Raw genomic sequence first — 13,082 nt, forward strand, 5'->3', positions numbered from 1 at the left:
TAAGTCCTCTATTCTGTTAATTCATTAAACCTTAAGTTAGAACTCTACTGTGGTGGTTTTTATATTATACATATTATCAACACAAAAAAGAACACAACATGTAATAATAAAAAGTGGTCGAAACTCACGATAAGAGCCTGCCACTAATTAACCATTATGAATTTTCATAAACAATAGTAGAGTCAACACAGTAGTCTGTGTTTCTAAGTCATAGTATGTTTTTTTTTCAAATCTTAAACTCAATAAATATTACTTTTGTTGCAGTTTCGTACTCAACCCATTAACGCCAGTGCAGGAAACACTTTGTTTGCTTCAAAATGACACACAAGCGAACAATCCCATGGCCACACCACAGGTAAGTTCGTTGTAATAATTATCATACTATTGTATACAATTTTAAAGCTCATGGACCAATTCTCACGTTGATTATATTTAAATTATTTCAGATATGTTTCTTTTAGAATGTTATAGAGTTAAAGTAGTTTTAATTTAACATTCACATAGTTAAAAGTAACGTTAAATCACACTAATCTTTAAAAGTTATTAATTTATAATCTGACGTTTATAGATAGTCGGCTACTGAACATTTCTACCGCCAATTAGTCCGATGTCAAGATCGGATTAGCAATGTAGATTATATCGGTCGCAAGCCTAAGGGGAAATCGCCCCGATAGAGACTAGCTTGTATACTATAACAGTTTGAAAAAGGATAGCCTAATCGCTATGACATCTAATAAGCACTTGCGATAAATATAGCGTACCTCTGCGTCTCACGACCAATGCATTAACTCAAAAATAAAACTAAGACGATAATGACAAAGTTCCATAAATAAACTTGAATGTTATTCCTTTTGATTTTATTGTTGTAGCGTGCTGTGAATACCTACTACATGGTGAAGCTACAAGTAAGGACGGAGAGCGTCTGCCTGCGCCCGTGGGCGTTTGAGCGAGTGCCCGGCAAGGCGCTGCGAGGTCTGGACAATACTATTATCTACACCTCCACGAAGGAGGCCTGCCTTGCCGCCTGTCTCAACGAGGTAATCACTCCACTTTGAGGAAATTGCTTGACTTTCGTGTCTGAGCCCAGAATTAGATACCAATTGCAATTTACGTCTTTCTACCATCGAAGCTCGTCCAGTTCAGTTAATTCTCTAGCTATCTATTCAATTATATTTTATGGTTCTGTCCTACTTCAAGTAGCTTTCGAGATCTACAGACGATAATAGCTTGTTTACGTAAAGCGCTGTTTGGTTTAGCTTTAACTGAAATCTTTGCTTAATTGGATATAGATGTTTAAAAATCTGTAGAAAGTTGGCTATTGAAATTTTTTGATGTGAAACATCTATAGAATCACTTGTAAACCGAATCGTTTGCGTGGCGACGCTTGCCGTGGCGACGGGTCACCAAGCTATACTAAGGTATACATATATATATTTTATGTGTTTAGTATAATAATATTGAATTTAATATTACTATTATTATTATTATTCCAGATATTTATTAATTTTCTGATTTAAACATTTTTCTTAATATTATTATTATTATAATTATTAACATAACTATCATTATCATTATCATTGCCATTGCCATTGTCATTGTCATTATCATTATTATTATTATTTATTTAATTATAATATTTTATATTTTATGCATATTACTTGTACACACACGATGTTTCACATCTGCCAGGCGTCCCATGACGGCTCACAAGTTTTTTTTTTTTTTGTTAATATCTTACTATATATTACTTACTATATATGAAATTTAATATCGTAAATTTTAGTTTTAAATGTCTTTACATATACTAGACTAATCTGATATTAGTTAATAAAGCCAATTTGTCTTACGTTTCTTTAATTGCTGATTAGCAAAAAAATGAATAAACGGAAAATTCTGATGATAGAATCTGTAAGATAGAATTCCTAGAAATTTTTATTAATACACGGGCATTGTTTAGAAACGATTCCCATGCCGGTCCGCGGAGTATGAATACGGCAGCATGCGGTGCGCACTCAGCGACTCTGACAGACGGACCGCCCAACACTTCGTGCAGCTTGTCGATACTCCTGGCACAGACTACTTCGAGGTGAGTCTTTAATGGTTCCATTTTAAACAGTTTCACAATTTGTTCAAAGAAATTTAGTTAATCTGTGATAACTCATTGTTTATATAGCTACTCATTGCTTAGTATAAGTGACAAAAATTATCTTTCAAGTACCTTTTATATATTTTTAACTTAATACGGGATTTTATTTAGTTATACATTACGGAATAAAGTGAAATATGCACTTATAAAAAATATAAAATAGAAACAATAAACGCTCAAAAAAGATATAAGGTGAGAATGAGAAAATGATTTTACAAAATTGACCAGTACATTTTGAATCACTTAATATCGTCACTTAAGTCCTAGTCCAATGTGAAAAACATTAACGTTATAGAGTTCCATTTTTCGCTTCATTTATTCTTTGTCTAATTTTTTTGTAGTTTAATAGCTTTTATCAATTGAGATCAATCCGTAGAAAAAAATATTGTTACATTATTCGAGGTGCGGTTGTACTTTCATTACTTGTTTTTGTTTTCATCAACACCGTTACACTAAAGTATTTTGTAAAAAAATACATAACATACACAATTAGAAACAAAACGCACATTTCAAGAGTCATTCTAATATTCTTATTATCACTTGATAAGAATTTTTTTGAATCTTTTTATTCATTCCAATAGATTTACGCATTACTCAGGTTACTTTTCTGTTCAGAACTTGTGCCTGAAGGGGTCGCAGGCGTGCAAAGGGTCGAGGGTGTTCACCGTCCCTCGCGTGGGAGTCGCCGAGGATAAAGTGGCACAGTACGCCGGTCTGCACTATTACACCGACAAGGAATTACAGGTATGTATCTAAGCAATTTAAACGTTTTGTCCAGGGTTGTCAATATGATATGAAAATTGTGTAATTTATCTTTATCTTTAATCACTATTAAAACTACAGACGATATACTTACTTTACCTTATTCTGTTCAAGGAAAATCATTACATATATTTGTTAGGACTTAGATTAAGAATATGGGTTAGGCGACGAGACAAAAAAAGTTTAGTAATTCATAAAACAACTGATACTGAAAATGCTAAAAGATAAAAGTCCATACTCAGATTGACATTCATCTAGAAGAGATTTAAAAAAATCTGTTACTTGGCAACCCTATGTGCAGTGTAGAGATGGACATGCAATTAATAAAGATATGATGCACTTTTTTTCAAATATCACAGTGGTTTGACTGGATGTTGCATTACATTTGATGCGTAGACGGAAAGGGATTCCTTTTTCTTTTATGTCGAAGAAATAATAGCATCCTCATAAGATTCGTTTTGAATAATAACGTGTGATCGTATTGTAACTTATTTTGATCTGCTAGGAATATTTAATGATAGTTTTTGTTCATTGTTGTGTAAAATGTTGAGATTTAGTTTGAATAATCTGTAAATAATGTCACAATAGTCCATAAAGAAATGCTAATTTTAAAAATTTATTAAAAACTAACAACAGATGGACAGTTATCGATTTAATTTTCATTTAGGTTGCTAATAATAATCATATCATTCAATTAAATTATTACCTACAGGAATATTAATGATTTAAAATTTACACAGGTGACGTCAGAGGCAGCGTGCCGGTTAGCTTGCGAGATCGAATCAGAGTTCCTCTGTCGCTCCTTCTTATACTTGGGAGCACCTCATTCGTCAGCCTACAACTGCAGACTGTACCATCTTGACCATCACACGTTACCCGATGGACCATCCGCCTACCTGAACGCCGAGAGACCGCTAATTGACGACGGTGAACCGACGGGGAAATACTTCGAGAATTACTGCGAAAGTGAGTACTGTAATTAAATTATTTTGTAATTAAAAGAAAATTCGCAATAACAGTAAAACGAAAAGTGGTTATAACCTGCTGATTAGTTTTATTTTTATTTGTATGGGGCAAGATTGTCAAGAAGTAAAATTTAGGTGTAATGAATTGTATAAGGTTTTACATGTGATTACAATAATTTTCTAACAATTTATGTAAGGGCGTGACTAAAAGAAAATTATTTCCCTATGTTCCCATAAAACACCCATCATCTCGTCTTGAAATAATTTTCAGTTTGTTTTATGAGGGCATATTCCAGGCAGTGCACGGAATATTATTTATTGCAGCTGTTCGAAATTTAAAATGAACAGCTCTATTACTAGTGACTTGTCTATAATTACACTTTATGTGCACATTCTTTTTTATTACTGTTTGCACACTCGGTTATTTAATGCGCTCTAAAAACTGGAATCCTTTGATCGATGGTACATCATTATTGCGCCCTTAGATGACATGTTGAATGTAGCGTAATTTTTGTTTGTAAAAGCAAATTACTAACAAGTATTCTATGCTGTACTCAAATTAAAAACTAATTAGACGGTCATTTTCATCAATAATTGTTGTACTGAATTTATATTATAATTTAGGTACTTCTTATATATTGAAGTTCGTCTCTCAAGGTTTGAAGTTTTGGAAGGAACGTTTGTATGGAAAAAAAATATTTATATAAACATTTTTAGTTTTTTTTAAATTTTTTCTTAAAATGAAATTGGTCCTCTAAAGGTAAAAAGCGAGATAAATTTGTTCAAGATTTTTAATCAACTCGCGGAGAAATTCACTGTGAACATTATGTAAAAAATATAAAATCATAAAAGATTGTTTTTTAATTGAATCGCAAGGACGTTTTAAATTTAAAAACGTTATGGTTACGACAGGATAAAATGAAAATGGACATCGCGATGACATTTATATTCTAAAAATAACTCTACGAGAGATTTAATGACTTTAGTTTGATACAAAAAACATTGTACGCTCTTTTAGATTATAAACTTATTCTTCAAAGAGCGAATGATGTGAATAATGGAGAAATAATATAGAGTTTAATTTAAACTTGATTATTGCTTCATATGATTATAGCGCCACAGAATAAAAACGTACTATTCGCTGAGTTGACTGAAATAAAACATTGATAAAAGTTGATGATTCTCAGATATTTTTTTATGTCCAACATTTGTTACAATAATTTGGTATTTACTTGCCATAACTACGTTTTACTAACATTTTACATAAGTTCGGGACTGACAAGTATTGATACTTAAATAATTTGAGATTTATAACTAGACTTAAGAAAATACGATTTGAAGCACAAGATACTTCTTCTTTCGTCTCTTTTACGGTTTTTTTTTTGTTTAACCTTTTTTTGTGCTATATGTTGTTAGACACACTTTTGTAACTTTTGTTTTAGGAGTGTAAAAAAGTTTTTACGCTCTACTTGTAAAAGTGCTCTGTCTTTGCAGGATTTTTTCTTTTTATTCAAAACTAAAATGTTAATTGCTTTTATAATATCTATTTTTTAATCACGAAAAGTGTCTGTTGGATGAAAGAAAGAAGGAAAGAAAGAAAAAAAAATGAATGATGAAATTTTATTATTTAAAAATGTAAAGATATGTTTTTGAATGATTAAAGTTTTATTTATCTTTTATTTACATTAATATATTGTCCAGAAGTTTTACATTAACTTCTTTATTATCAAACCGGGCACGAACTTAGTGTTTAATATTTTTTACACACGAAATCCGGATGGTTCTTTGTACGGGCTTATACGTGAATGAAATGCGTATTAGTCTTCATTCTAAGAACGTACAGTAAATCTAGATGTCACTGTATATAGTGTAGCATAATAAGACATAGCTACCTGAGACCTGAGAGTCCATCACGAATATTTGCAATATGCATATTCTTAAAGTCGTTGACAAAATATGCCAAAATTCGTACGAAATTTGTCATTGTACTTCACGCCTGAAAAACTAAATTCTAATCGTATCTTAGATAGATGAATAGGCTCATTTATAGGTTTGGTTATTGAAAGAAACACATTTCGAAATGATCTTCTTTCTTTTTATTTTTGAAGTAAACCAATAGTTAAATACGAAATATATAATAGTTTTTCTTTAGGTAAATATGACATATTAGTCGTACTCTTTATAGAAATATATGTACACACATACATAAATTTTTCATTGTTATTAGATGGCATCGTTGTGTTGCATCAGTGCAATGTTATGCAAGAGTACGCTATGAAGCGATGTTTTTGTCGCAAAAGCTATCAAGTCAACAGTTTACAGTTACTTAGAGATACTGTCTCGATGTTAAAGCACTCCGCTGGCGAGAAATGCGACGACTTGTTTAATTTCCTCCACGCAAGTGGTACAGTTAAATAGCCTTTATTAGATCATTATTTTACATTTAATTAATTTTAAATGTAAATATTAAACGTAAATACATATTATAGCGGACGTTACATGCTTTTGGTAATTATTTCCGATTGTCGTGAATATTTGAAAGATGGTGGTAAGGAATAGATTTTTGTAACGAATAAAAGGTAGAGGTCTGTAGACATTTTCAATTTAGCGCACACGTTTGTAGTCAATAAAAGTTTTTTCACAGGATACATAAATACTTTAGAATTCATAATTCCATCTTAGTAATATTATAATATAATGTTTAGATGGATGTATGTTTGTTTAAAGGTATCTCCGCAACGACTACATGGATCTCGATGAAATTTGGTATAGATTTAGAACACAGTCTGGAAGAACACATAGGCTACTAATTAAGTTCTTTTTCTAATTTCGCGCGAACGGAGTTGAGGGCTACAGCTAGTATGTACATAAGCTCCAAAATAGTAAACTAACATTAACTTATACTAGGGTGCTGAAAAAGTAGCATATTTCTTAGTTTCATTAGGTTGTTAAGTTTGTATCAGCAGTCTATAATATTGTCTATATATAAAGGTGTTGCCATAAAAGGCATGTTAATTAGGTACAAAGATTATTATAACATACATACATTCAAGACATGAATAAATGAATATAGATAAGCGTTCATTCCCTATGTATTAGTTAATTAACATCGTCGGTGGTCACGTGTAACGGGAATCTTTAGCTAAAGTTGTTGAAAATGAGATAGTAATGAACATACTGATTTTCAACAATAGAAAATCTATTGCTTTCTAACGGTCAAAAATAACTACAAAAAGTATCAATTCAATTTCGGTGTAATCTTGGATTTATTTTGCAGCAAATTCTTAGGGTGTACTTAAGTATAAGAAATTTAAAATTAGAACCATTATTTTAAAAAAGTATGTCTGTAAATGTGTATATATGCGTCGGATCAGGTGAAATTAAATTTGAAAAAGATTGCCAGCTATTGGCTGGTTAAATAGATGTTAACCCAGCTCCTGTTCTACTCAAATTGCTTGTTTTACACGCTAAACTACTCACGACTTTTGTATAGTGATTCATGAAATTGGTAACTGATATAGATCTGAATAATTATAGTTATTGCACCGCAATTTTCAACAGAAGCTAATTGTGCTACGGTGTTGCTAGTATTAAAAAAAATCTCATCTCTATTCGTGGGAACTTGGCTTTATAATAAAAGTTTCTGCTAGATTATCAGATTTGAAATTGTTTTTTTTTTTTTTAAGAGAATGGCAACAACGTCTTACTGATGCGTTTGCAGATACTTACGTGTCGTATTGAGCTATGTATGAATACCGCCATTTTGCTTCTTATTTTATCCAGTCCTATACATCTAAAGAAGCGACGAGCATAATGCTTATCTAGTGACATATTTTATAGATCTATTTTTTTTTCAACAAACTTTTTGCATTTTTTGAAGTAGTATGCCTTATTAAATTATATATTTTATAACGCCATCATAAACATAAGAAAAAAAAATTATAGAGGTAAGAAGTTAGTTATACTACTATAATTTTTTTAAAGTAAAAAGTTATATGAAATTACTTACGCGGATAAATATTTTGAAAATTACGAATATAATAAACAATAGTTAACAAAAAACATTACAATAATGTAGAGTAACATGTTATTAGTAGTACAAGTAGAAACAGTGTTTATTAATACATAATCCATTTTTATTTTTTATAATGGCGTAGGAAGCAGTAACATATAAATAAATGTAAGGATAATTATAAGCTATAGAAATGTAAGTAAATAGTATGTATGCATGTATGTATGAACATGAGCTATTAAAACAATGTTATGCGATATTAAAATAAGAAATAGCAGAAAGCTTAATAGCGAAGAACGTCCGTATGAAAAATAATGGCAAAGCTCTCCCATAGCTTGCATACCGGCTACTCTATTACGTGAATGTAGAGTAAGATTAACATCGCCGGCGGTGGTTCGGTTCACAATACGACAGCACCTCGCCGTGTAATATACTAACCGAGTATTTTCCCGCTATCGAACCGTTATTCAGATCTCCATATTTCCTATTAAAAACCGCTCGATTGAAAATATGCCTGACTAATTTAATAAAAATCTTAATAAAAACTAGGCGACGCCAAAATTTAATTGAATTTGCGATAAAAAGGAATGAGCGACGGCACGCGAACATGATTTGGTTATGTTTACAATGTATTAAAATGCTGAGTCACGACAATGGTTGCATTATGATGCAAAAAGTCATAAAGACGGATTGCCAGAGAAGTCGGCGTCAGCCGTGCGTGCTGCGTACCTTCTAACGGTTATATTACACAAATTGAAATGAATAGTTGCTTTTTTTTCTATCTTTTGTTATTTTGGCCGTGACTTCAGTTCCGACCTGCTCCCGGGCCCAATTCATCTGTAATTGAATCTATATCAATATAGAACAAGATTGATTAACACGATTTGATATCTATTCTCGATTTTAACAACAACAAAAAAGGTAAAATCTCAGCGAAATTATACGTTCCCAACAACTTTCTGTCGAATTCAATTATTGGTAATAGTTCCTAAATAATACGCTGTTTTTTGTTTATAATTTCATTAAAAGTAATGGTGAAATGATAGTCATAATCTAGACAGAAAAGAATAGCAATAAATTGAATCAAAAATTTTGTTCTTTCCGTATTATTCAATAAAATTTATGAATTAATAATATTTCTGAATTAAAGAAACGATTCGGTTCTCCTGGACGGCTCAACTGATTGTGATGAATTTTGGCATAGATATAGAACAATAGTCGGGAAAAACACATAGACTACAAATTAAGTTTTTTTTTAATTCTGCGCAGACGGAGTCGCCGGCGATAGCTAATTTTAAATATATGCAATTAATTCAATGTAAAATCAGATCAGATGTGATATGAAGAGTATTTAATTAAAATTGTTCCAAGTAATGCATGCTTACATCAAGTTACGGTTTGTTAAGCAACTATTAATAGCTGTTAATAGCTGGATGCGTTTTTAATGCACAATACGAGTACGAGAAGTGACCTTGCTCTTGACTCAATGCCGGTCACCGGCCGCGCTCCAAGCTAAAAAAAATCTCGCATCGAGATACGCAACATTTTATTTATTTTGTAACACATGTAACTAACAATGTCGATTTTAATATGAATCTAAATTAATTTATTATGATTTTTTGATGGAGAAAATAGGGTGTCAGTAAACGCGTTGGGTTTTATAATAGTTTTTTTTTAGAATGTTCAAAACAGAGGTGTCTCAAAATCGAACCCTGCGGGATTCAATAAACATTGTCTTTTTATTCAGACGTAGGCATCGTTAATTGCACTCTATCTATAAAGTTAGTAAAATTACGATGATATTACGATATCGAATAAATAATCATATTTCATACAAATTATATATATGCATGATGATGTGTCTGTCTTTTTGTCTGTAAAACAATTACGCGTTTGTCGGGCGACTAATTAAAATTACTTTACTCTAAATTAACAGTTAAGAGTACATACACAATTTTCTATTACAACATAAGATGCTATTTGTACGATAAAAAACCCTGATGAGACAATTTAAATTCTCGTCCTTGACTCCTATAATCTCTACCTATTTATAACGGATTTTAAATATATGATATGTGACAGTGTAATATAACAAAAAGTATCAAGAATAGTTGATGATAGATTGCTCCTTGATGTGATATTGTGTAAAAACGATTACCAGGTTTAATGTGGTGGGTGCACGCTGGATAATCTAAGCGGTGACCCGACTGGTTTGCCAACAAAACTACCGTGGTACTAAATAACACCGTTATCGCCTACTGCGGTCATTTGCGACTATACAACGCTACTGCTTTATTCTAAAGACCTTTTTTTTGTATATTTTCGTTGAAATACCTCATTCCGTACCCCGCTGCGATGCTTAGATTGAATTGACGTTTTTGCTGCCGATACTTAACTAATTATGTATTCTAAATACGTAATAGACGATGTCTGAACTGTTTTATTGAATTTTTAAACTGTTATCGAAACGAAACTAAGACGTATCGTAATTCATACATTGGATTAAACATGATTGATACTAGATTATTATGTCATACTTTCTTTGTTTATTTAATAGAGGTAAAAAGTCAAAAACTGTTTATATCGGCTTAATACAACATTGCAAAAGTGACTATAATCATTCATTATCAATCGAAACGTCTACTACGAATGGTCTTCGGTCTATTGAATCTTTATGTGTCAGTCCCGATTATGTCACAGACGAATGAGCTTATAAAATCATGTATTATTTAATTACTACAATTTTCTTCTATTAATAAATCAGAATATTGGAATTTTAATCGGCAATAATATCTATGCAGCTGTCTATTGCATTTTCATATTCTCATCTTTATTTACCGTGAGAATTCTGTTGTCTACTGAAGCATAGTCGTGCAAAAACTATCGATTTACACGCTTAAAAACTATGCAAGACTGTTATCAATACTTCATTAAGTCAAGATTAATTAATTGGTATTTGAATTAAAATATTCGCAATACCACTCTGTGTCGCTCATTGGCCTACAGACCAGTTAATTGGTAAGAGATTGTGTGAAATTTACACTAATGTAATCCTAGTGATAGAAGTGCTTTTATCGGAGAAAACTTTTTAAAGCCCAGTAATTTAGGTCTCAAATAATAGTACTAAGATTGGAGGTGTCTCGTCAGGTTCAACATGTAATTGCAAAATCTTAGTTTTAAAGAAACTCTCTTAGTTATTATTAATAAAAGTTGTAATTTAATAAATGTAAGCAGGACGTCTTAATGTTAATTCTTGTATCTGTGTTGCTGAAATGACTAAGATTTATCGAGAGAGATATATTTAGCAGAGCCGGTCGTACTAGAAGGAATATCATTTATCTTTTACTTAATACATCGACTTGAATCACGATAACTGACATTAAATGCTTCATTTATATACTTTTTAAATTATCTTAAATCTAAATCTAGGCAGATACAATTTTAGTATTCTTATCAAGGTTTTTTTATATATAATGTGTTACATTTTATGAATTCAATGCAATCGTGGGTTTCCGAGACCAAAATCTCCGTTTAAAACATAATATTATGTCTGTTTTGTGAAAGATAATGACAGGGGTGACAATGGTTTGAATACCAACCATTAAACATTTTGAAGACATTGTTTACTTTTATCGCATACCAAAAATATGCACGTAACCAATGTTAGAAATTAAATGATATGTTAAATGAATATTTGGCATGTTACCTGTGGGCGAGACAGAACTTTGTTCGAATCAAGCGGTCAGTCACCTAAATGGTCACAACCCATCGGCGAGCTTGCGTGTATTAGCGGCATTGGAGTAGGTATATTTTTTAATTCGCAATGAAATATCGTGATTTTTGGTAAAAATTAATTGTTTGCTGCTATAAACTCATAATAAAATAGACCAATGAGTGAACAAAAAGTTCTAGAACTCATTTTTTCTCTCAACACTCGCGGTTTGAAATAATCAAAATGCAACATGAAGAAGTAAGGAAAGTACTCTAAAACTAGACTATACAAGCTGTAATCTAGTCTACTCTAGGTTATGGGAGTAAATTCACTGCAGAATCATAAAATTCTCGAATAACATTTAAAATATAGAGTCCGAAGATATCAGAATCGCTTATATCTAGACTTAATTAAACCTTGAGGTGATTTCTCAGGTTATCTAATGACTAGGCGTTGAAGATTCCAGTTAACTAAACAGATAGTAGATTGTTCAATTAACATACTGGCATTGAATTTAAACATATAGGAAGCTTGGCTAAACATTAGCCAGTTCTATCCGTTACAATCGAGGGTAGGATGCCGCAAGTAAATATACGTGGTAAATTCTAGGCACAGTTACAAAGCGGTCATGAGAAAAACGGTCTCGAATGAGAAAGTCCACGGTCGTTGAGAATCTAAACGTATTTAAAGTTAGTCTACCTTTGTGTGTGGTGTGTCAAGGTAATAAGTATTTATGAAAAAAAAGGATTAAATTTGCTGTTACTGATAAACTCTGAACCGCCAAACTACGTTGTTTCGGCATTGCGTATTATCTATTCCTTACAAATTTTAAGTTTGTCTCCAAGATTTTACTCGCAATCAACTCCTTAGGTACGTATCCGATGAAAATTAAAAAACAAAAAACACTTATAGTATCGTAACGAAATCTGTTGCATGAGAGATAATGACTGTATCAGAATCACATTAGACATTTACCGTTGGTTTCTGAGACTCAAACCTTTATAAAGATATAACATATCGTCATCCCTGTCATTACTATTGACAAAATAGAGATAACAATATGTTTTAAACTGGGATTTTGGTCTTTAAACCCCACGGTATAATGATTTGTCACAATTATTGTGTCGACAGTCCAGTAAATCACACCGTAATAATACGTTACGTTTGAATTGACAGTGTTTCAACATCGTACATTCGTTGTGGATATTAGTTTGGAATCGCGTAGTGCATTCGGATTGCGTGTGAAAATCTAGAATTGCCCGAAGCGGCGAGCTTTTGCTCGTTCGTACTGTAATTGCGGTGTCGGTGTACACTTTGGATCGTCTATGGTCCGCCGCAATAAAGCCACAAACTTGTATCGACTATTATTGGACGCAGTACACGAACATTCTTTTACTTTTAGAACTATTATAAAAATTGTTTACTATCGTAGAATACACCTGTCTGTGTTATATTATTTTATGATCTATATTTTTCTTTGTGGCA

General features: G+C 31.8%; 1 protein-coding gene across 1 annotated transcript in view; it reads left to right on the forward strand.

The window, feature by feature from the left end:
• Positions 1 to 13,082, forward strand: part of LOC106710311 — a 47,453-nt gene that overhangs the window by 29,452 nt on the left and 4,919 nt on the right. Inside the window, exons 4-8 of the mRNA XM_045686059.1 lie at positions 265 to 355; positions 870 to 1,037; positions 1,958 to 2,086; positions 2,762 to 2,890; positions 3,649 to 3,874. Coding sequence (XP_045542015.1) covers positions 265 to 355; positions 870 to 1,037; positions 1,958 to 2,086; positions 2,762 to 2,890; positions 3,649 to 3,874 — 743 coding nt within the window. The remainder of the gene's footprint in view (positions 1 to 264; positions 356 to 869; positions 1,038 to 1,957; positions 2,087 to 2,761; positions 2,891 to 3,648; positions 3,875 to 13,082) is intronic.

Source organism: Papilio machaon, chromosome 3, assembly GCF_912999745.1.
Source record: "Papilio machaon chromosome 3, ilPapMach1.1, whole genome shotgun sequence".
NCBI classification, from domain to species: Eukaryota; Metazoa; Arthropoda; class Insecta; order Lepidoptera; family Papilionidae; genus Papilio; species Papilio machaon.